General features: G+C 41.0%; 1 protein-coding gene across 2 annotated transcripts in view; it reads right to left on the reverse strand.

Annotated features, from left to right (window-relative positions):
- Nucleotides 1-662: 662 nt before the first annotated feature.
- Nucleotides 663-24,910, reverse strand: part of DLGAP1 (DLG associated protein 1) — a 271,090-nt gene continuing 246,842 nt past the window's right edge. For both annotated transcript variants that reach the window (XM_045007859.1, XM_045007860.1), the window contains exons 8-11: nucleotides 19,884-20,305; nucleotides 10,842-10,933; nucleotides 6,907-7,059; nucleotides 663-3,872 (exon numbers count right to left, since the gene is read on the reverse strand). In XM_045007859.1, coding sequence (XP_044863794.1) covers nucleotides 3,663-3,872; nucleotides 6,907-7,059; nucleotides 10,842-10,933; nucleotides 19,884-20,305 — 877 coding nt within the window. In that variant the 3' untranslated portion in view covers nucleotides 663-3,662. The remainder of the gene's footprint in view (nucleotides 3,873-6,906; nucleotides 7,060-10,841; nucleotides 10,934-19,883; nucleotides 20,306-24,910) is intronic.

Here is a 24,910-nt window from a genome sequence, read left to right on the forward strand (position 1 = left end):
TAAATGAATCATTTTACAGTTATGGGATTGTGAATTTGCATTGAAAACCCACAGCTCTTACAAGCAGTGCATTAATTATTTTATTAATTTGCTCTTTTTTTTACATTATGGGAAACGTTCGTCTATTTACATTTTTCTGTCCACACACAAACTAGATAGATAATCCTATGAAAACTCAATTCATAAAGCCATAAAAATGCACTCCACCCCTCCGTCTAAAGGCTTTCAATTTTGTTCCTTTTTTTCCAAACCAAAAACACTTTTAAAATCACATTTGGGAATGCAGGTAGGCCAGTGATTTACATTCCAGTTATTATTTAAAATATGCATTTAAACTTTTTTTTAAAAAAAAGAAACAATAAATTCACAAAGATAAAATTTAAATTAAAGTGATAGTGCACATCAGAACATTAAGGGAACACCAATAAATAAACTGAAATATATTACAAATAAGTTATTTCTATTTACCTTTTCAAATATTAAAAATCTTTAATCCATTTCTTCATCATTCTTTACAAAAAGATTATGAGAATTTTATGGAAACATCTGCAAAAAATATAATAAATACTTTTTTTTAAACCTTTCAATGCAGGAGACAAAAAACCTTTTTTTCTTTTAAATTTTCCCCCAAGGGAAAAAAAAAGCAACAATTTTATACCAAGCTAAACGGAATATAGTCATTTTTAGTTTATATTTGAACAGATAAGAATAAAAAATAAATAATTACAACTTACACTAAAATAAATGATGTAACAACTATCTGTGGTGATATGTAATAAGTGGCTAATTAGTGGCATTCTAGGTGGCAGAAGTAGTTTCTGTCCCATATTTACCAATTTCTAAATTGGGTGTATGCTTCAAATTTTGCTGTAAAGCTAGGCAAATATTATAATGGCCTGTCCACAGTCATTAGGAACCAGCAGGCATTCAACTAAGAATCAATTTAAAATACATACCAAAAATATCATATGATATACAAATACAATTCATAATGTACAAGACTAAAAAGTCTTCTGTTTTCTTCTATTTTTTGGAACTCACTATGGCATAACCTTTATATACATTTCTGAGGCCACTTCTCAATCTAAGTCTTAACTCTTCTTTCAGAAAACTTCAAATCAACTGCAATGTAGTTATGAACGTGCATCCTCACTTGAATGCTGCTTTGTACATCTTAGTACAAATGAGTTCCAAATATTTTTTAATACTTAACATGACTATACCGGTATGTCCAAAAGTGGCAGTTGGCACTATATATACTGCAAACACTGTGATCTTTCATTGCTGCTAAAAGTTAAATGAAGTGGGTTCTTTTCAAAACTAGCAAATACACTGGTATTCAAATGCTTATAGGGCCAACCTTTCAAAGCTCCCTTAACATGAAGCACTCAGTGGGGTTACACTGGATTTCTGATCACTGTAGTTAAAAGTCTTTTAAATATTAAATTATTAGCCCTTATCTTGTAAACCACAGCAGTAAATATTTGTGCCCTGTTTATAAAGACATAGCTCAGATATCAATGGCTTTGAGAGGTAGCAAATTCTCTAGTGGCTTTACAATGTTTTCATGAAACTATTTGGTGCCAGAACCTATTACCTCTCCTAATTTCTTGAATGAAATTAAATTAGCACCTGGCTATGTTACATTAAAAGAAGCTGTTTGGCATGATCTTAGATGTATATTTTTAGAAAGTGCTTAACTTTCTGGTGGGAATTTCAAATGTTTTAAGATGGGAGCTACACAGTTAAGGCTACCATGCACTGGAATTGTCACAGGTGGAATGTTCACACTGTTTAAAGAATAAGGGCATTTACAGACAACTTTGGTTGGATGCAAAGTGCACATTAGCCACCACTCAGTGGACTCTGTCGCTATACCATTTCCAGGTTAGAGAGAAAAGATCTTTCTTTCTTGTAAGGGTCACACCCTGCCCTGTGCTATATGGATGTCCAAGTGGGAGAAGAGATCATAAGAACCTGAGTGGGGCAGCATTCCAACCCAGAGCTCAAGAGAGCACTAACAATGGGGAATGGCTACTATGCCAGAAGACACACAACAGTCCCAAGAGGGCATGGTCTGCTCACTGTGGGGCATAGCCAGGTGGGCCTGGCCAACTAGCACTAACGTTGCCTTCTGCAGCATATGCCAGTTGCTCATTTTCAGCGACATACCCAAGACATCCTATTCTGTGCTGGCACACTGGCTAGTGTCACTAATGCACAGCCAACACCTTCCTCCATCAGTGCAACTCCAAGCAGCAAGGGCAAGATTTTACCCTAAGTATCAAATAAATTGCTGAAGACTAGGGAATGCATATTGTTCGTGATTTCAAAAGCTAGTGTAGTGAACAAATATAGGCTCATTATAGTCCCATTGCATCTGAAAAATCCTAATTTTTGAAAAATGGGGTATTTTATATTATTAAAAAAGGGACTAAAGGAGAAACTTACTCTCAGCTATGAACCATCTGATGGAAGCAGTCTGACCTGAAGCTTACAACCAGTTGTGTAGAAAACAAAACAAAGTCTTGCTTTGAAAAACAGCATGGATTCCATTTACAGTATTTCAGTAATGGGGTGGATGGGTGTGAAATCTGATAGTTTCACCAAGATTAAGACATCAACAAAACCAAACTGTTTTTTTCTTTTTTTTCTTCTCTTTTTTTAAAACCAATAGAGTACAATACAATACGATAGGAACTGACAATACAGTACAGTTTTAAAAATTCTTAATACTTTGACAAAAAAGTCCCTTTTTATATTATCTTCAACCATCACTTCTTCTTATCTCCTTTCCTTTTGCCTTTTTATTGCCATTCAAAAAAGATGATTTCCCTGGAAGATCGAATTTACAATCTTCTGCTGATCAAAATGTTTAAGTAATGATTGACGAAATACAAATGAGGCAGTTTGTGCAGCTGAGAGAGTGTGCAGGTATCTTTTGACAGGATCTTTTCTGTCCCTCACAATCTCACCTGTAGGATTTACTTCTCCCTCCTTTTCACACCACCACAGCTATCCCTCGCCCTTTGTGACGTCTTAAATTCAGGTGAGATATGATTCTGAGGTTTAGAATAAAGTGCGCCATCTGCTTAAAAAATAATAGTAATAAAAAGAAGGGAATCCGAGCCATAGCTCCTTTAATCTTTAATGAGGAAGACAGCAGAGTCCCAAAGGATCACCCTGCATTACTGAATTTCCAAAATACTCTATAGTTTTATATTGCTGTACACCAGGTAACAGACTAACTTTAGATAAACTAAAGATCATGAATGAGTTAAATGGTGTATTTACTATACAGGTGTGTGTGTGTGTCTGTGAGTTCTGTATTTATTTCTTAAACAGAAAGAAGGATTGTACTCTCTTACATGAGGCAAGGTGGCAGCATCAATACATGTGACAAAGCATTATAATGACATGGGCAAACCTTTAGAAAGCAACAGTTATTAGAGGACATCTCTTGGAGGATCGACAACTACACCACAAAAGTGGAATTAATTGGGATCATTGGGATTATGGAAAGAGAGAGAGAGAGAGAGAGAGAAAGAAAGAAAGAAAGAGGGGAATATAAATACTTAATGGTGGCTCTGAATAGGGACCTAGAGGAGCAGATTATACAAGAGACTTGTCTTGCCAGTGAGAGTCCTCCTGGTGGGATCCCTTCATAGCCTCGTCTGGGCTTCGGGGATGTAAATCTCAATGCTTTCAGCGCTCTCAGTGGCTGAATTCTGGCGGATAGATGTGGCTCGTTTGGCAGCCATCAGCCGTTTCCGGGCCTCTTGACGTTGTGAGCTTTCCAGAGAACGTTCCCGTATGAGTGGCACCTGACCTTTCGCTGGCTTCTTTGGCACTGGAGGAGGGACCCTTCTCTCCTGATCAAAGCAGAAGGTTAATGACATTATACAGCTTCTCAGGGAAAGCTTGGAAAAAACTAGGATAGGTCAGTAGTTAGAACACACATTTTACCTAAGGTTTGTTAGTTCTTATCTGCATTTTTTTCTTCATTGAACTGGCTTTTGTATTCAAGGGTTCATAAAAATAATGTAAGCTTAAAGCAAAGGACAGTATTGATAGCAGAGCTAGTTCTCCACAGGTACGATGTGTATTAAACGCTGAAAGGGCCGAAGCTCCCACAGCTAACCATTTAATGCGGTTCCCATTGGGGAATCCAGACTCCTCGTCCTGGTGCCAGGGATTAGAAAGGAGAGCATCTTAAACAGAACTTTGTAGCACTCTTTAAGCTAATACAGTTTCATAAACCTAATGTATAAATTCTACTACGGAATTAAAAAAAAACCCAACTCCTATCAAACTCTTCGGGTTTGTTAATAAAATTAATTTACTATAGCAGCAATCTGTGTTACAGAAGTGAAATACACAAATGACCTTGTCCCTTACACACAGTACATACATAGCACTAGATGGGCTTACAACACTGAGATTCAATGGATATATATCACACAGTAAATGTAATGTAAACTAGCAGCTTGGAGTTGGCGTACCACAGTTAGAATAAAAACCATGTGCTTAGTGGTGGCCGATCTTGGTAATAGCTCAAATAATCCATACTTTTCATGTCTCACTACAAAAATTCTTAAAATTTAGCACCATGCTGAATGAGCGTTAAGAATTACAATAACCTACAAACTGAAAACGGGTAGGAATTTTAAAAAAATCATTGAGAGAACATACACTAATCGTCACTTTGGCAGCCAAAGATACATGGTTAACAAAGAGGAAATTTATATATTTATATATATATATAAGGATGGCTTTAGAAAAAGTGTGGATTCAGTTCTGAATTTCAGGCAGCTATAAAGTTTTTGTCAAGTCAATTTAGATTGTCTTTTAAATTACATCCCCTTCCAACTGTGAACATGGTTTCTGAGAGTAGGGATTTTATTACTACAAAGATTCCATTCTAGCCTTTAGTTTGCGCTCATGTTGACGACAACAGCCTTCATTACTTGAAATGTAAAGCTGCCTAGTTGCACTTATTCACACTTTGCTTTTTCCACTACATCTAAAGATTAATCTATGCAGTTTAACAAGGGCCCAAGGGGGGGAAGACAGAGGCGAATGCAAAGATCAATTCCATAGAAAGTCTTCATTCTTTCTTTCTTTTTAAATAAGGAGATGAACAGTTTAATTTAAAATCACAGTCAAATGAAACAGGAACAGAGTCAGCGTAATTCTTTAAAGTGCATATCCTCTACCTTCCTATTGTAGATTGTAAATACATAAGATCCTTTCTTCATTATTGCTTAACTTCTTTTAAGCCTTTATAGTCTTCCTTTTGGTGGGAATTCCTTGAAATGTTTTCAAGGAAAATGAAAGGGACATTTCTAGTAAAACTCTCTTTTCTTCGTGCTGGAGACTGAACACATTCTTTTGCATTAGAAGCTAATGAAAAATAGTACATTAGCACGTGTGCGCATGTGTGTTTGCAGTTTTACAGCTCCTTCTCAAGGAAGACATATTAAAAAATAATTACCTGACTTCTGTATCATGGTCTCAGAATACAACCATGGGCCACCCACAAATAAAACACTAATGGTATTCCTCTGATGGTTTGGGATTAATCTGAAATTTAGCACTCCTAATTCAGGAACAAAGGGCATGATTTTTTAGTCTTGTTTGGTGGGAATAGGATGCTAACAGAACTGTATTTCAAACCTTCCTGCTGGAAGATTTGTGGAAATTTGTATTATCATCTGTCCAAAAGAAAATGCCACTTTGCTTGTCAGAGCTATTTTTAGGAGCAGGTAATCCAGACATCAGCACCGGTCACCCAAATGTATATATTACTTGAACAAGGCTATAATACTTTGTCTGTAAATGGTGCACTCCTTGCTCCCTTGCCTTTTTGGTGTATGTTATATCCCTACCTATGTGTCATATTCATCAGCCAGTGCCCATTTCTGAGCCTAATGAGGCTAATGGAAACACCGCTGTAGAGTTAGACAGCAGCAGGAGAATAGCATTAGATTGTAAGCTCCTCTGGACACAGATCTGGCTTTAAGTGTTTTCCGTGAAGTTTCTAGCTCACTTATGGGTTCTATAAAATAATCAATTATGATAACAATAGTTTTGGAGAACTGTATTGTGGCTCACCCAAGGTGCTGTTTGATCAGCTGATCAGATGTCCTGATGGTAAGGATTAAAAATAAGGATATGTGCCAAACCAGAATGAAAAAAGAAACATGGCTCACACTTGGAAACCTGGTAGTCTCTTTATGGCAACAATGGAAAACTCTGTTAAAAATAATTACCAGTGCTACAAATGATTTTTGGGCTATCTTGGAAAAATAACATTACCAGCAAAATGAACCCGATTACAAGAATTTCCATTTAAAAACAAAAGAAAGCAAACAAAAAAGAAATGGCATGGAAAGGTTACCATGCAACTTGTAGGAAGTTTGTTTCTTAGGTCTGTATGACGGCAGTTGGTTATCACTGTACTTACGATCCGGTTATCAAAGTCAGTGATGATTACACTACTTCCCTAGTTTTCTCAGTAACAAAGCCTAGAGTGTGCAAGTAAACTGAATTCTTGCTATATGCAATAATATGCACCATAAATGTGATTTATTTAAATTTAAGAATCAATATATATGGCAGTTCCTTCCAACGACTGATCATCTAGTATGATTAAATGTAAAGTTTAACAATGTACTACATTCCCATTATCCAATTCACAAAGACAGTTTTGGTTTTAAAATATGCCTGAAACATATTACAGATAATATCCCAGATGATTATTATGTAAACATTGTTATTACAGTGAAATGAATCTGATATGAGCTTCATTGCACATTTTTAACATCTGTACGCAGAGGACTATTTAATTTGTCCAGTATTTGTGCAGGGTTTTAAATGAAGCATACAAAATCTACATTGTTCTACCTTCTTGTCATGAGGATCCATCTGTTTCCAATTATTGGCCTTTAACTGATGAAGTTCATCAAATTTCATACTAATATTTTCTATGGACAACTGGAGCATATCCCAAAACCCTGCTAAATCCTGGGAGGTCGGCCTTGGATGTGCATTAGGATTCTGTACAACAGAAGAAAAAAATATTTTGGCTTTAGTATCTTCTAATGTAAAGCATTTGTGCAAATGGCTATGCACCTCACCAGCAAAGCAGTTTACTTAGATTCAGATGATCAATGAGATACATAGAAGAAGTTAGTAGAACCGAGAAAGAACACTTCTTACTAGTATTTTTATTTATAAAGATTTAGGGCTAAATTCTGACAGGTGTGCTCCAGAAAACCTGTGCTTTCCCCTGAAGTCAGTGGCCTCAATTCTGGCTACCCATCAAAACATGGGGGAAGGTTGCTTTCCAGTCCAGGAGCAGCAGAGTGGCACTCTTCAGCACAGCCCAGGGGTCTAACATGGATGAAATCCTGGCTGCTCTGAAGTCAATGGCAAGACTCCTGTTGACTTCACTGGTGTCAGGATTTCATCCCACATTTCTGCATGTGCATCTACTGATTCAAGAGGGCATTCATTTGCATTTGTACAGTGCTTCAATGATATTAAGGACTATGAAAATACTACATTTTAAATAAATGTACCCTGGACAGATTATTTATATTCCTGGCAAAAATAATCTTTGCAGAGGGAAATAAATGGGGAAAGAGAATATGGATGCACATTAACCCTACTTTTGCAGGGCACTCTTTTGGGGAGAGTTATATGTTGAACCAGAATCTGGCCGTTAAAACTTTACGTGTGCCACTGGCTCGTAAGATTTTGACCTTCCAGTCAAATGATGCACACTGCTCTGGTGAAGTCTGTCTGAAGGATCTCTTTAAATGATTTAAATAAAATAGACTGTTGGATACACTGGTTTACAGCTTGATTTTTCAGAAGTGCTGAACACCCACAACTTCACTTGAGGTAATAGGATCTCTGGCTGCTCAGCGCCTCTTCAAATCAGACCTGTCCTGACATCCAACAATTCTGTATGATAGCTGGCTCGGTTGAGATTATGGTTTTATGTCGCATTGTGTTAACATATCTTTCTCCAGCAAAAAATTAACCAAGTGTTGGTTATGAAACTGTTTCCCTAAAAAAAAAAAAAAAAAAAGAGAAGTCCTTGTGGCACCTTAGAGACTATCAGATTTATGTGGGTATAAGCTTTTGTAGGCTAGAACCCACTTCATCAGATGCATGGAGTGGAAAATACAGGAGCAGGTATAAATAAATGAACAGATGGGATTTGCCTTACCAAGTGTGCGGTCAGTCTAACGAGACAATTCAATTAACAGTAGGATACCAAGGGAGGAAAAATAACTTTTATAGTGGTAATGAGAGTGGCCCATTTCAAACAGTTGACAAGAAGGTTTGAGTAACAGTAGGGGGAAATTAGTAGGGGGGGAATTAGGTTTCCTCTGCCATGTACATTGGCCAAATCGGACAGTCTCTACGCAAAAGAATAAATGGACACAAATCTGACATCAGCAATTATAACATTCAAAAACCAGTAAGAAAACACTTCAATCTCCCTAGTCACCCAATAACAGACCTAAAAGTGGCAATTCTTCAACAAAAAAACGTCAAAAACAGACTCCAACATGAAACTGCAGAACTGGAATTAATTTGCAAACTGGACACCATCACATTAGGCCTGAATGAAGACTGGGAGTGGTTGGGTCATTACAAAACCTAAACCTGCATAGAAAGGATAAAGGTTATATTTCTTGACCATTGACATTATTAGGTAGGCAAACTGAAATAGTAACTTTTACATTCACAGATACGGGAACAAAATACTTTTTCATTCTTCATGTTAATAAGAGAAGGACTAACTCATGCAGAGCTGATTTCCGTGGCATCTTGCAATTTAGGCAGATTTCTAATTTAGGTCCTGATCCTCTGAGGTGCTGCTTCATCTCCTTTTGTCTTCAGTGAGAGCTTAAGGCCCTCAGTACTTTGCCACAGGATTGAACGGCTGATTACAAAATAGAGTTCAATATGGAGTTTTTATAGTTATATTCTTCTCTTTAAGGCCCTGACCCAGCTCCCTTTGAGAGACTCCTAGTGACTTGGATGAGAACTGGGTCAGCAAATGTCACATTAAAATACACACTATCCCATAATGTCAGCTTGGCATGGTTTAAAAAGTGTTTTTGTAATAATGAAAAACAAAATCAGTTTATCTGTAATTTGGAGCCACGGCCGTCTGATCTCAGTCTGATCGGATGTTTTAGGAAGAGAGCTTAATAACAGGATGGCTAGCACAGAGGAAAGAGAGCCATAAGTTCTGCGTTCCATTCTCTGCTCTGTCCTGAACCTTTCTGTGCTTCAGATTCCTCAAGAGTAAATTTGGGATAATTGTCCTTATCTACTCTGCAATGGTGAATCGTTGAACATTTGATAACCAAGGGTTCTTCTGTTTAGCAGACAAAAGTATAACAAGTTGAAGTTGAAACTAAATAAATTCAGACTAAAAATAAAATGAAAACGTTTAAGAGTGAGAGTAATTAGCTATTGGAACAACTTATCAAGAGTCATGGTAGATTCTCCATCACTAGACATTTTTAAGTCAAGATTGGCCATTTTTCTAAAACATATACTATAGCTGAAATAGGAATTAATTTAGGGAAGTTCTATGGCCTGTGTTATACTGGAAGGTCACACTAGATGACGACAGTGGTCCCTTCTGGCCTCAAAATCTAAGAATTACTGTATATACTCGTTCATAAGCTGAATATTTTTGGTAAAAAAGTGACGCATCAAAGAGAGGGGGTTGGCTTATAAACGGGTCTACACCAAAGTTTGATGATTTTAAACTATGGAATCATTGAATTGAATATCTAATACATTGTCGTTTAGTTTACCTGGAGCGTCTGCAGGCATGGAGCTCCTCAGCTCCCACTGGCTGGGAATGGCAAACTGCAGCCACTGGGAGCTGAGGGGCTCCGTGCCTGTGAACGCTCCAGGTAAACAAAATATCCTGGGCCACTAGCGGCTTACCCTAACGGGCCAGGAGCCAAAGTCTGCCAACCCCTGAAATATAGGGTCGGCTTATGAAAGGGTCATACAGTTTTTGCTATTTTTACCTAACCATTATGGGGGGTCAGCTTATAAACGAGTATATACAGTAGTTTAAAACATGGTTTGAAATCTTTGATAAATGCAAAGTATTATCAACATTTTAGGTATGTGGTATACAATGTATTGTGCATTATTAGGGATAGGCAAACTGATTCTGAGAAATTAAGAACTTTCTTTTGCCTCTTTGGAGATTTGGAAGAGTTTGGTTAGCTTCAATTATTCATTATTTTTCATTTTTGCAAAATGCTCCACTTCCTTGGTTTGAAGGCAGATGGGCCAAAATTCCATAACAGATATTGCTTTATGGCACATCTGTCCAACTGAAAGCAAGCAGCACTGGAAATCTCATGAGAAAGTGTCATCCCAAAAGATTTCCAGTCCAATTTTGAAGACTCAAGAGGTCAACTCAGTTTTGAAAAGCATCCAAACCTTTGGGTGCTTATCTGAAAAGAATCCAAATTCCAAGTGTGAAATCCTGCCGCTGTAGAAGTCATTGGCAAAGCTCCCATTGAATTTCATCCTAAGCCTTTTGAGTTTCTCTCTTTTTTAATTATTATGGGCCTCACACTGATCTCTCACTGTTTTGACACTGGTGTAACTCGATTAAATTCAATGGATTTACATTGGTTGGGGGAATCAAGCCCTTTATTGGAATAAATTGCAGATATTCTAATCTAGAAAAAGCTTTATACAACGTAAGGCATAGTGACTCACAGAGTAAATTCCTTAGCAATAACAGATGCACAATCATATCTATAATAAACATTACATACCAGGTTTTCTTCACACAGTTCTCTGAACTGGTAAAATTTCTGGGCCATAAGAAGCTGTGCACTGCCCACTGCAGTTCGAATTTTCCCTAGAACTGACAGGAAAGCAAAGATAAGTCAGCACCAGTTAGACACTGGTTAGACCAGCACCAGTTAGACCAGTGCCCTTCTGTAGTGACTGAACCATACACACCAATGAGGAAGTTATGGAGTAAACATCATTCATTTTTAAAAGAATGTTACCTCTGACTCATGCATTCTAGAGCAGCTGATAGCAGTTAAGTCCAAGTGTACACTAGAAAAGGTTTGCCAGGATAGTTATACAAAAAGTGTTTTTCCTGGTATAGCTTATACGGGATCCCCAAATGAAAACATTGGTGTAACAGGGTGATCTGCCCTTTTAAAGGCCAGGGGGGCTGGTGATCAGCTAACCCTGTTTGATTATCAGACCCAGTTGGGAAGAAGCCGGGTCATACTTACAAAGGGCTGAGAGCACTCAGTTGTGGGGAGCTGCAGGACAGAGGCTGGCTCTTGTGACTGTCCGTGGAGCAGAGAGGTGTAGAGTGAAAGGTCTCTGGGCTCCTGAAGCCTGTGTTGGTCAGGGGAATAGCTTTGGTTTGAGTTATTTGGTGAATTTTCTGTTTGAATTAATAAACTGTGCAAGCACACTTCTATGCTTGTATAACCACATCTACACAATAGCTTTTGCTGATATAGAAATGTTGTGAAAAATCACTCCCCTTTCTGAGGCCTGGGCTACACTGGCGGGGGGGTTCAAACTAAGATACACAACTTCAGCTACGCTCGTTGAAGTCTCTTTGTTCGACTTACCTGGCTGTCCTCACTGTGGCGAGTTGACTGCCGCGGCTCCCCCATGGACTCCACTTACTCCTCCTGCCGAGGTGGAGTACGGGCGTCGATTAGCGGATTAATTTATCGCGTCCAGACAAGAAGCGATAAATTGATCCCCAATACATCGAACACTATCCGCCGATCCGGCGGGTAGTATAGACGTACAGGTATCTTACGTCTAGACGTAACAGGCCTGAGACTGTTATACCTGCCAAAGTTTCTAGTGTAGACCTGGCCTCACATGCAGAACAAAGAGCTTTCAGAAAGTGTTACAAATGTGTAATTAATCATGTGCCATATTGGGGAAACACGGCTTCTACCAATACCTCTGCTGTTTCTCTCAGAAACAGAGGGCCCAGTTCTTGGGTCTGGCTGACTGCTGGCTGGTGCTGGTCCCAGGAGCAGGGAACAGTGGCTCTATGTCACATTTACAACCTCCACCCTGGTCCTAGGGCCATCCAGTCACCACTGCAACTCTGAGCAGCTTCAGGGCTGCTCTCAGTCATCCTCAGCCACCTATGACCCTAACTGGCCATTTCAGTAGCCAACACTCACCAGAGCATAACGGTGCTCCATGCCATGCTTCCCCCAGCTGCGTCTACTACATTGGTGAGCCGGAGGAAGGCAGCGCAGGGTCACTATGGCAGCTTTGCACCTCTTGGCGATTCCCGCACACTGGTCAGTTAAGCCAGCTTTATGGTCTCTTTGCACCATCAGAGTGGTACAATGAGTTATAGTAGACCAGAGAATCCGGCCCATAGTATATGGTTTTACAACAGTCTGGATGAACTTAAATTGGTATTTACCACTTAACTAATGAAAGACATGAACAACATTCATTCTGCTTTGATTCAAACCATTATTATTAAAATAATTATTGTAGTGCCCAGAGGCCGCAACTAAGATAGGGCCCAATTCTGGTAGGCAGTGTACAAGAACATAGAGAGAGGCAGTCCCGGAGGAGCTTACAGTCTAAATAGACAAGACAGACAACGTGAAGTAGGGAGAACTGAGGCACAGAGAGGTGAAGTGACTTGCCCAAGGTCACAGGTCAGTGGCAGAACCCAGAATAGATCCTAGTTCTCCTGACTCCCAAGCCAATGCCCTGTCTATGGACCATGCTAAACCCCTATAAATTCAAACACAGTGTTGAGGAGAGCTCAAAGGGGGAAAATCCCTTCCACACTTTGGGGTTGTAAAATCCACATTAAAGAACTCAGCCCACTCAGCACAGGCCAGACTTTAGAGGTGGCTACCAGAGCACTGCCACAAAACCATTTAACACTGAAAGACTATTCTGGGTATTCACAAACACAGAGACACCAACTAAGTAGGGACAAAACTAAGTTATGAACTGAAGTAGGCTTAAGTGAAGCCAGCTATACAATCACAGCTCCATGTTTTACCCTTTTAAGACTGATTAATGTAGCACAACAACTTAGCCAGGTGGAAGTAAAGTTGGACATAGACCACACTGTAAATGTAAGAGGAAGAAGGGTAAAACAGTCGGGGGGGGGGTTGAGGGGGGAGAGCCTTTTATGGATTCTCCCTTCAGAGCCCTACATAAAAGAAAGCCATGCACACACAAGCACAGTCCCTAGCCTTCCACTTTGCTCCCAGAGCTCAGCGCTGCCAGGAAATAGCTCTGAACTGGAAGATTCACTAAGTGAAATATTTTCAGCATGTTGTACCGGGAATTCTACTTACAACTGTCATTATTGTTAGTAAAGGTTGCGTGTCTAATTCCCTGCGCACTGTGCTGAAAATGCACCCCTTGGAGTGTCTAGTCATTTATGCAACCCAGTGTGCAAACCACTCAACTGAAAGGAACTTTCAATGGTGGGGACGAGCTACTTTGAGAGCTTTCATGTGGTTCCCATTGTTATGAAAACTCTTCCCACTGTGTATATTTCAGAACAGCTGCCTCCTCTGGAGCTTGGCCATCTGATGCTTCACAACACGGCTTAGTAGTTGAGAGGGGGGAAATGGTCCCTCAACTTTTCAGTAAAAAGTTAAGATAGAACTTTATATGAAATGTACATTGATTGCATGGAGGGAATGTTGAGGTCTGTTTAGAAGTGAATTTAAAATACACTTTTGGTGGGGGATGCACCCTTTCCTTTTTGTTTTTAAAGAATACTTAATAAGTTTAATATTCTAAAATATCATTAGCTAGAACTGGGGGGAAAGGAAGTTCTTACCCCTGGCTGCCTATGACTGGCTAGTTGTTTAAAACCTTTACCCCAGCTGATTGTGAGATGCATGCTGATGTTGTTCTCCATTGTTATCACTTCTGCTGTAGCTCCTGCTGTATCTAGTCAAGTGTCACTGATTTTCCTACCCCTCGAAAACAAGCAGTCCATTAACATGTTACCAGTCAACAAGACCAACCCTGTCACAGAAGTTAAAAAAAAAAAGACTTCAAACAAAGCACGTGAAAGACTGAAAGGAATCTCCCAGAAGGAAAAAAGTCTTCTCAATAGCTAAATACTGCCTTATAATACTTGTTGCTTTTTGTTTTCAAGGCAACGTGCCTGTTTCTCTGACTCAGCCAAAATCTCTAGTGCCAAAAATGGAAGGGTTAAGGTGTACTGTGGTAAAAGAAATAAAAACACACTGATGCACTTATCTGGCTAAAATTCTGAAAGGCTCCATTCTTGAACACAAGTTTGGGGACAAATACTAAGTGAATAAGAGAAAGTGACAATATATCAGAAAATGACAGATGGAGTTTTAAGCAGCACAGGGCAGGAGGAAAGTAATATATATTAAAACATTAAAACTGACTACTTTAGTTCATAATGCTAGAAACAAAATTTACAAAGTAAGCAAACAAACAATCCCTCCTGTTCATTAAATCCATCAAGACGCAGTCGTAACAGACCACAACAACCATATACTTCTATTACTAATAGCCTGGACATCCATCCCCTCATAAATCCACTTCTTGACCTTGCCTATGTGGGGAGAACTGCCCATCATAGCTATTGAGAAAAAGTTATCCCACTATAGTTATTCTGGAATAACTCCCCCATGTGGACACTCTCTTCTGGGAAAAAGGTGATTCTGCAAGCAAAATAATTATTCTGGAATAAAATAACTTTTATTCCAGAATAAAGTGTCCATATGGGGGAGGTACTGTGCAATAGCTATAGTGAAATATTTAATTTGGAATAGCTAAACTGGTCAATTTCCCATGGCAGACATGCTCTTAATCTGGTATATTTGCAGAGTGCTCTAGTACATCGAGCACTGGGCAGGGACTCAGGAGACCTGAGTTTTATTTCCATCTTGGCCACTGGCTGCTGGGTGACCTTGGGCAAGTCACTTCACCCCGGCGTGCCTCATTTTCTCTCTCTGTAAAATGTGAATAATGATGCTGACCTCCCTTGTAAAGCTCTTTGAGATCTACTGATGAAAATAGGTAGGTATTATTTAAAGCCACACAGACTATAAACTCTTTGGAGCAAGGACCATCGTTTCTAATGGTGCCTAGTACACATTTTGGATGATACATAAATAAACGCAGGGGTAGAGGATGGAAAATCCACCCCCCCCCCCAATAAGACAAAACGTGATCACAAAAAGTGGAGTTTGGTACATCTTGAAAGGAGTTTGCTTGCATATGTATCAAAGGGTAACAAGAAATAGAAAAAAGTGACGAAGTAGTAAAATTGAGGTGAAGTGGAAAGTCATAATACGAGGAGCTTTTAAAAAAATATTATTTGACCTCTAAACACCAGCCAAACTCTTTGCACTTTGATTATGATGGACCTAGCAAAGTGTCTAACAAAGAACAAAGGAACCACTTTGGGACTGTGGTCATAAAATGCCACATAAAATATGAACACCTGATGTTTACAGTGTTGTTGTAGTCCTGTTGGTCCCAGGATATTAGAGAAACAAAGTGGGTGGGCCAACTTCTGTTGGTGAGAGAGGAAAGCTTGCCTCTCGCACCAACAGAAATTGGCCCAGTAAAAGATATTATCTTACCCACCGTGTCTCTCTAACACCTGACAGCTGGATAACAGAAGATAGAAGACTGGCTGACTGCAAGGATGAGCATCAGGAATAAGGGGAGGGAACAATGGCAGAAAATAAAATGGACCAAGACTGAGGTTTGTGTTGCAGAAGTTAGTTTTGCACTGTGCATCTGAAAGAGAACCCTGCCATAGAGATGGTACAATCCATTTCCCAGCCAGGATGGACCAGTATTTAGCCTATTTGTGTCAACAGACTTGCATTTAAATAACTCAAAGCATGACAAAAGCCAGGAAATTCAAAGTTAATGCTAACACTCCTGTCCTTAGTCAGCTATTAAGGAGAAAAGAAGCTGAATGAAACAAGTTAAGGACTGATTCTACAACCTTACACTGAGTAGCATTTATTATTGTGAGTGATCTCATCGAAGATTAATGGCACTATTTGGATGAGTAAGTGCCACTTAATATGAATAAGCATTGCAGAATCAGGCCTTTGGTCCTTTTATTTACCTGGTTTTTATTAGTGTGACTGACAAGTTTTCTAGTTACACCTGTACCCCGATATAACGCGACCCAATATAACATGAATTTGGATATAACGTGGTAAAGCAGCGCTCCGGGGGGCGGGGCTGCACACTCTGGCGGATCAAAGCAAGTTCGATATAACGCGGTTTCACCTATAACGCAGTAAGATTTTTTGGCTCCCGAGGACAGTGTTATATCGGGGTAGAGGTGTATTGTATTTTGCAGCCTGTGGATATTTCACTTTTCTTTAAAACCCTGGCAAGGATAACATCTGGGACCTGGCTCTTCTGAGACTTTGTGAAATAAGCTGGTGTAGAGGGAACTAGTTGGGGAGAAGAGTTATAGAAAAGCAGAGTATAGGGAGGAGCCAGGGAGCTGTAGGAATAACTGATGATTTTATTTGCTCATAATTAGGACTACAGGAATACGTCTGAGGGACAAGGAGAAATCAATGTTTAGTTTTATTTTCTCATGCATAATCACTTGCAGAAAGAAGAGTCACTCCTCTCTCTCCCCAACCTTTCCTTCCTTAGCTTCACATTTCATGCTTTGTTTAAAACTAATTACTAAAACTTTGCCAGTCCCACATTAATTTGTCACAGTTTGTTGCCTTTGCTTAGCAGAGACCCTAGATTTGAATACAGGGTTACTGCAGATTTGAGGTCAACTCTTATGTCTAGACAAGCCCAAAGGGGAACAGTATACATGCTAAGTGATAAGATTGATGATGGGCACACATTTTGTTAAGTTCCTTTGTTTTCTTTCTTAGTCTTTAGTTGGTTGGGTCTGACTCATCTCTCCGTTACACCAGTATTACACTGGTGTATACACCTGCCTAAAACCCAGGACTTGTGGTGAATCAGACCCACTGTTTGCTTTGGATGGTCATCTGAAAGTTTATGAGTCAATAAGCTACACTACTTCACACAGATGAAATGTTTCTTAAGATTTAATGAAATCAAATTAATTTTCAAATTCCTTTGAAACTCTACGTGAATTCAGTAAGTGGCCCAAGGATTGTAGGAATGCTTTTGTTTGTACCCACAACCAGCTGCAAATGTGCCTTGAGATCATATCTCTATTGATTAATAGTGTGAGAGTGAGAATCTGGCCCACTGATGTAGGTTTGTCAGAGTTTGTTGTGTGGTAGGGTCGGTTAAAGGACTGATACAAAGTCAATTAAAACAATGGAAAGAATCCCATTGACTTCAGTAGGCTTTGGATGAGGTCCTTAATACATGGTTAGGTTTGCATCTTTATTTCCAACTCTTTCTTTTCATAAAGAGAAAGCTCTAGAATCATTGCTGAATTCACAAAATAGTAAAATATGCTGAAGGAGTATCAGGTGTCCTGACTGTAAGAGTCAGTATACAACGATAAAGTGGTATTAATCTGCCTACTACACATGCTACAGTTTTATGAGGAAATGTTTCAGATCAAACTAGCAAATTTCATACAATAAGTAGTTTATGACAAGAAAGTGAGGGCAAAGCCATATTTATGTATACTGGTATTTCTCCCTGGAATGACTGAAACCCTAACCTGTGTTTTTATACACAGCAGTAGACTTCATTCCTAGCTAGAAACATTCAGTCCCATCTGGTAGATTCATTCCCAGTTAGATAATACCAAACGTATCTATGTAACATACAAGCTACTGTCAAATAGCAGCGAGCCGTCTCCCAGAGACAGCTGTTTCACACAAGGGCTGCATTGTCTGAGAGAAGCTTGTATCATTTTACTTCAAGTGCTGAGGGAACAAGCATTCTGTCAGCTGCCATGGCATTGAAGAAACCTCACTCACTGCAGATTTTCATTATTTTGTTATCAGGCCAAAAACACACTGCAGACTGTCAGAGTTGAAGGTTGAAAACAAGACATGCATTCCTTGCTCTACTTACATTTTATCAATTACAAATTCCCTCCTTCTCTGCAGAGTTTGTGTGTGTGTGTGTATGAAAAAGACATGATTTGCTTCTGAGTTTCCAACAACAAGCTTTTGTTCTCAGCATGAGTGAGCTGGCTACTGTGGCCCTCACCATATGCTTTTATTTGGCTTCAGGTAGAATAGGAAACTCTGTCCTGCAGTGGAATGTCAAACACAATGTCCACAGGAAGCAGCTGTCACATTCAAGAATCGCAGATGACATCACAAAGAAGCCAGTAACTCACTAATGGTTGTTAAACAAGGTTGACCCTTTTACCCCCTGTAACCTCCACCAAAACCAGGAAGTGCCAGTTAATAAAGAGGCAGATAAATAATCTACAGGATATGTAAAATGTAACTTGTACTGTACATGGAGGCAATAGTAGAGCCTACATAACTCCTACCTTACTTGCCCCAAATTAGAATTTTTCCACTGATTGCTAAAAATTTTAAAACGTTATAACTAAGACGACAATGAAATACATCAACAAACTTCTCACTAAAAGCTGTGTATAAATTAGCCTTACTAAATTCAATTTCCCCACTTGCCCTAGATGAGTAATTGTTTTGATGGGCAAGTAAAATATCATTAGGTTTTTCCATTATCATCAGTCATTATGGTAACAAGCAGGCAAGTATATTTTGTGATTGGACTGATATTTATTTTTCCCATATATGTATGTGTGCACACACTTTTCACTATAACCCCCACAGCCCAGTTCATGGGTTGTATCATCTGCATACCTACAGGGGGTAACTGTTCCATTCTGGCTTGTGTCCTGTGCAAATAAACACTAATAATATACATTAAAGATGAAACCCAACCAAAACCCTGAATCCAAACACACCCCAAATGTGGGAAGTTTGAATCTGCCGTTGAAAGTTGTGGTTTGGGCTACAGTTTTTTGGATAGGTGAAATGGGTAGTTATATCCTATAGTTAAGGTTTTGGTAACACTTTGTTATAAACCCATTTTCAGTTGTTTACTATCTTGCCAAATTATAATCATTTGGTCTAAAATTCTCCATGGCTGGTTTCTACATTGGGTTGAATAGTTTCAGTAACAATAGTTCAGCCATTTCTGAGGCTAGTGAAAAATAAATAGGTTGCAGTATGAGTGTGCCAAATCTGTGTGTTATGTGCCTTGTACTCACAATGTTGTGTAATATTTTCGTGTGCAAAATTAGAGGCCACATTCTGTATATATACACCTAGTGTGTGACGGTCACAGAATATGGGAGCCTGCAATATCTAGAGGACCAGTTCAGTGGCCGTAAATTAGCTGTGCAACTCCCATTTAAGATAAAGTTTATCATATAATGAGGAGCATTTACCCCGAAAGCCGTGACTCTTGACAGCATCACATATAGTATAACCCTGAAAAATTATTTCATACGCCAATCCATACACTATGGATGTATATCTAAATAAGGCCCATTTATGTCATCTATACAAATGTACACAAGACAGCTTAATTTCCATCCACAACCTCTTAGGAACATGGTATCCACGGAAACTATTGTGGCCTGACTTTCAGAGCTGATGAGCATCTGCAGCTCCCAACTTCAAATGGGGTTACAGGTACTGGGCACTTCTGATAACCAGGCCTATCATCTGATTATTGTACAGATAAATGGCAAATGGCCTTATCAAACCTCATAGGAGTCAATGGAAAGACTCCTGCTGACTTCAACAGGCTTTGGATCAGGTCTGAAATGACTATTTCTAGCAGTGATATTATTGTATTCAGTTACTTACTGTCCTCAGGTAAGTTGTTTTCCTGTTCTTCTCTCTCCATCTGTTGGCACCAGCCCTCCATACGATCTCTTTCTGCCTGAAGAAGCTTCAGAAACCAGTGCCCATCTCTGTGACAAACTGACCTTTGAACAGCCTCCAGAGGATCTTCAGTTATAGAATCAATCCAGGGATCCGGAGGGGGTAAAATTGAAGGATCAAAATCTGTATCAAAGTCATCATCTACTGCACATGCATGATAATGGTTTCCTGACCCCTGTATGCTAACAGTGGAGGTGCTTGCATCTCGGGAATATTGTCTTGATATTTGCCCAGTGCATGTATTGTCTTCCTGAGGGTCCACTGATATTTCAAAATTCTCATGGAAGTCCAGGTCTGCTTGCACAGCTGCTGTTACACTATTAGATCGAGTAAACCTGCGGAAGCTTCAAAGAACATAAAAACAAAATGCTTAGTGTTAAAGAGATTTTCCTAGACAAACATTCCAATGATAAACGGGAAATACAGTAACAGAGGATATTCTAAGATTCTGTCTCTCATTGCAAAGACTGAGAGAATGGCTGTCCGTGCTATAGATTTGAAATAGAAAGACCAATTTTTCTTGTTCATAATATTTATCGGCATAGATCTTTTTCTTAAAACAAACATTTTCCCTCCCAAATTATGATTTATAGTGTTTGTGATGGTTTTTGGATTGACAGGTCTGGAGACTATGCCAAGATTTTCAGAGATAACTATTGACTTTGGGTGTCCAATTAGACTAGACACTTTAAAGGAGCCTGATTTTCAGAAAGTGTTGAACTTCCATTCTCTGAATAAGACTTCCTTTAAGATGTCTCAAATTGGGCACCCAAAAACCGAGGCAGCCAAAATTATTAGTCACTTTTGAAAATCTTGGCCTGAAGTTCTCTATGCACTAAGCAGGCACAGCCAGAGAAGTGAGAAACCATGCTTCCCCGGCCAATATCGTCACCTGTAGATGCCAGGGTCGTTCAGTGTCCATGTACATTCAGTCTTTGCCTCTCTGCTGAGATTGCCAATAAGCTATGACCATCAAATTAATTACATAAAGCATTTTTATGACAGAGTGGGTAAGGAAAAGTATTTTCAGCATAACTATTCTATATGTTAATTTCTAATTTACCTCAATTTTTAATAGGTTAATTTACTTCTTCACGAAAAGTCATTATTGCCAACTCTCATAATTGTATTGCAAGTCTCACAATATTGTTTTTTTAAGGGATTCTGGGATTTTCTAATTTCCTCCCTCAACATCACAATCTTCTGCCGATATCCATAATGGTGGCCATTTCCCGTTATTGTCAGCAGGACTAAAGACACAGGCTACCCGCAGCAAGATGGTCACCATGTCCTAAGATTTGTAGACGATAGTGAAATTTCCCTCAGCAAATATGGCCTTCATCTCCTATCATTTCTAATAGGGCTAAAGTCAGGCTCCTCTGAGGGAAGAAAGCAGCCGTTTAGTCAGCACATAAGGGCCAGACAGGAGATGGGAGAATATGGAGATACAAGGAATGGGACTGTTGGGGGAGGAGGAACAGGGAGTGTGTTGAGGAAATAGTACAGGAAAGTATGGGGAGTCAGAGAAAGGCCGGGGCAGTAGGCAGACTGAGGCTAAGTCTGTACTGCATACTAGTGTCGATGACGTACGGTACATGTACCTACACACGGCAGGGAAAAGCAGGCTGTGTTCACAGTGCGGTGTGTAGCTACACATGTCAGTGAAAGACTACAGCAGCCTGAAGGTAGTGGGGAAAGGCTTCAGCAGCTCTCTGCCACAGGAGCCACTCACTGTGGGGAGGAAAAGGGTCTGGTAGGGGAAGGAAGTGGGGAAACCCCCCAGCTACAGCCTTTCACTGCTGCAGGGAAGGGCACCAGAAAAAGCTGGTGAGCCTTCCCCTGCTGCCTCTCTGCCAGAGTGTTTTCCTGTGGCGGGGAAAGACTTCAGCAGGAGGGAGGCAGTGGGACACTACATAGCTGAAAATAACAGTGTAGAGAGGGAGGCACAGCTTGGGTGAGCAGAGAGCTGTGTAGGGTATGTACTCGAGTACATACCCACAGCCTTCTCAGGCACGTCTTTACTTGCCTAAGGGCTTGGCTACACTTGAAAGTTGCAGCGCTGGGAGTTACAGCGCTGGTCATGCAGCTGTGTAGGGCCAGCGCTGGAGTGTGGCCACACTGACAGCTACCAGCGCTGCAGTGTGGCCACACTTGCAGGACTTTCCAGCGCTGTATCGAGAGATGCATTGTGGGCAGCTATCCCACAGAGCACCTCGTCCCATTTTGGCGCTGAGTATTGTGGGAAGGGGAAGGAAGTGTGCGGGTCATTCCGCTTCCTGTGCCAACGCCCCGTGGTGCATCGCTTCACATCCCAGCATTCACTCTTTCCGGCAACGTTTGGCGCCATTGTGAGTGTCTTTCTGTTTTACTCTCTTCTGTGTGAATCGCGATTTCTGTGGCAAATGGAGCCCGAGCTGCTGAGGACTGTGCTGATGAGTGTCGCCAGCACAACACGTTTGGCAGTCGAGCTATTCCTTCAGCTCCAAAGTGACAGTGAGGAGTCTGACGATGATATCGATATCGATTCTACTGCCGCGTGTGACACTAAAGTGCTTGTGGCATTCACGGAAATGCTCAGCACCGTTGAACGCCGCTTTTGGGCTCGGGAAACAAGCACTGACTGGTGGGATCACATCGTCATGGAAGTCTGGGATGACGAGCAGTGGCTGCAGAACTTTCGTATGAGAAAAGCCACTTTCATGGGACTGTGTGCTGAGCTCGCCCCCACTCTGCGGCGCAAGGACACAAGATTGAGAGCTGCCCTGACGGTGGAGAAGCGGGTGGCTATTGCAATCTGGAAGCTGGCAACTCCAGACAGCTACCGGTCGGTCGGGAACCAGTTTGGAGTGGGAAAGTCGACCGTTGGAATCGTGTTGATGCAAGTTTGCAAGGCAATTAATCGCATCCTGCTAAGAAAGACCGTGACTCTGGGGAGCGTGCAGGACATTGTGGATGGCTTTGCACAAATGGGTTTCCCTAACTGTGGAGGGGCGATAGATGGGACGCATATTCCTATTCTGGCCCCCCCCACCTGGCATCAGAGTACGTTAATCGTAAGGGGTATTTCTCGATGGTTCTCCAGGCGCTTGTGGATCACCGTGGGCGTTTCATTGACATTTACACAGGCTGGCCTGGAAAGGTGCATGATGCACGCATCTTTCGGAACAGTGGCCTGTTCAGGAAGATGCAGGCAGGGACTTTTTTCCCAGACAGGAAGATCACAGTAGGGGACGTCGAAATGCCCATTGTGATCCTTGGAGACCCCGCTTACCCGTTACTGCCTTGGCTCATGAAACCCTATACAGGGAAGCTTGACAGGAGCAAGGACCGGTTCAACTACAGGCTGAGCCGGTGCCGAATGACTGTGGAGTGTGCTTTTGGCCGTTTAAAGGCACGCTGGCGTTCCTTGTATGGGAAGCTAGACTTGGGGGAAAGCAGCATCCCCGCGGTTATATGCGCTTGCTGTACCCTCCATAATATTTGTGAAGGGAAGGGTGAAACATTCAGTCAGGCATGGACCACCGAGGTTCAAGTCCTGGAGGCTGAATTTGCACAGCCAGAGAGCAGGGCTAATAGAGAGGCCCAGCACAGGGCTTCAAGGATTAGGGATGCCTTGAGGGAAGAATTTGAGGCTGAAAGCCAACTGTAATGTTTGCTGCCTTGCATGGGAGTGAATTGCACTGTTTACACTGTTATTCTATTATCCCTAAAATGATTTGCAGTGCCTCTTTCTTTACTGGGCTAAGGTATCTTTCACTATCTGCTATAATAAAGACTGTTTTCAAAGCCAAGAATTGTTTTATTGAAAAGAAAAAAACTTCCTTGACAGACAGACAGACACACAACATTTCATGAACACAAGAGGGCAGGGGTGTGGGTTGGTGAACTGTACAGTCACAAGTTTGCATATGTCCTGTCTGGAGTGCTGTTTAATGAATCCTGCACTTCAGGGTGCATATACTGCATGGTGATGGGGGTTGAGTGCAGAGGGTAAGGGTGGTGGTAGGTATCAGGGCTGGTTGGTGAACGTACAGGTGTTGGAGGCAGCTGGTGGTGGTAAGAACCTGGATGCTGGGGAAAGGTGGTTTGAGCTGACATTGGGGCACAAGGCAAAAAGCTTTGGGACGGGGGGGGGCTGTGGGGCAGCACGGGACTGCTCTGCCTGCATGGCTACGATAGCCTGGAGAGAGTCCGCTTGGTGCAACAGGATGTCTAGCAGCTGGTTTGTGCTTTTCCTCTTTGCCACAGCGTTTCTACGCCAATGTCTCTGGCGGATCATGCTTTCCTTCTCTCTCCACTCCTTCAATTCTTTACTCTCTCTAGCAGACTGATGAAGAACAGTTTTCAACATGTCCTCCTTGCTCTTTCGGGGATTTTTCCTCAAATTGTGCAGCCTCTGTGCCGTGGTGCATCTGCTCAGCCCAGCAGTCAAGGTCACTGTAGAAAGCCAGAAATGTATACATTTAACAGGGCATCATTGTATTCACTATCTCCAGACATTCTTAGTCCTCAGTTTAGCATTCTTTTACCACACACATAACACAACAGAAGCCACGAAATGGTGAGTGAGGGGTGCTTATAGAGGGAGAAGTGGGTCTTGAGTGATAGAGGGGTTCTGGTTGCTTCGGGTAATCTGGAGTGATAGAGGGGTTGAGTGAAGATGCAGCTGCAGGGGTGATCTTCACTATCTCCCTATCTCTTCACTAAAGAGTCTCCCAACATTTTTCACAGGAGTTAATCCTGGAAGATATCTCCCTGCTGCGAGTCACTAGGGAACAGCGGGAGGCTCTTTTAGAGCAATGTGGATTCCGCCCTGGACCCTATGCGGCTTGCCTGTGTTCAGAAATGGTCCCCCCACCCCTCGCGGCACAGTGGCGCGGACGCATCAGCGTGACTGGGACAAGGAACACAGTGGCTCTGCCTATAAACCTGCGCAGGCATATTGCCCA

The sequence above is a fragment of the Mauremys mutica genome, chromosome 2 (assembly GCF_020497125.1).
Source record: "Mauremys mutica isolate MM-2020 ecotype Southern chromosome 2, ASM2049712v1, whole genome shotgun sequence".
Taxonomy (NCBI): Eukaryota; Metazoa; Chordata; order Testudines; family Geoemydidae; genus Mauremys; species Mauremys mutica.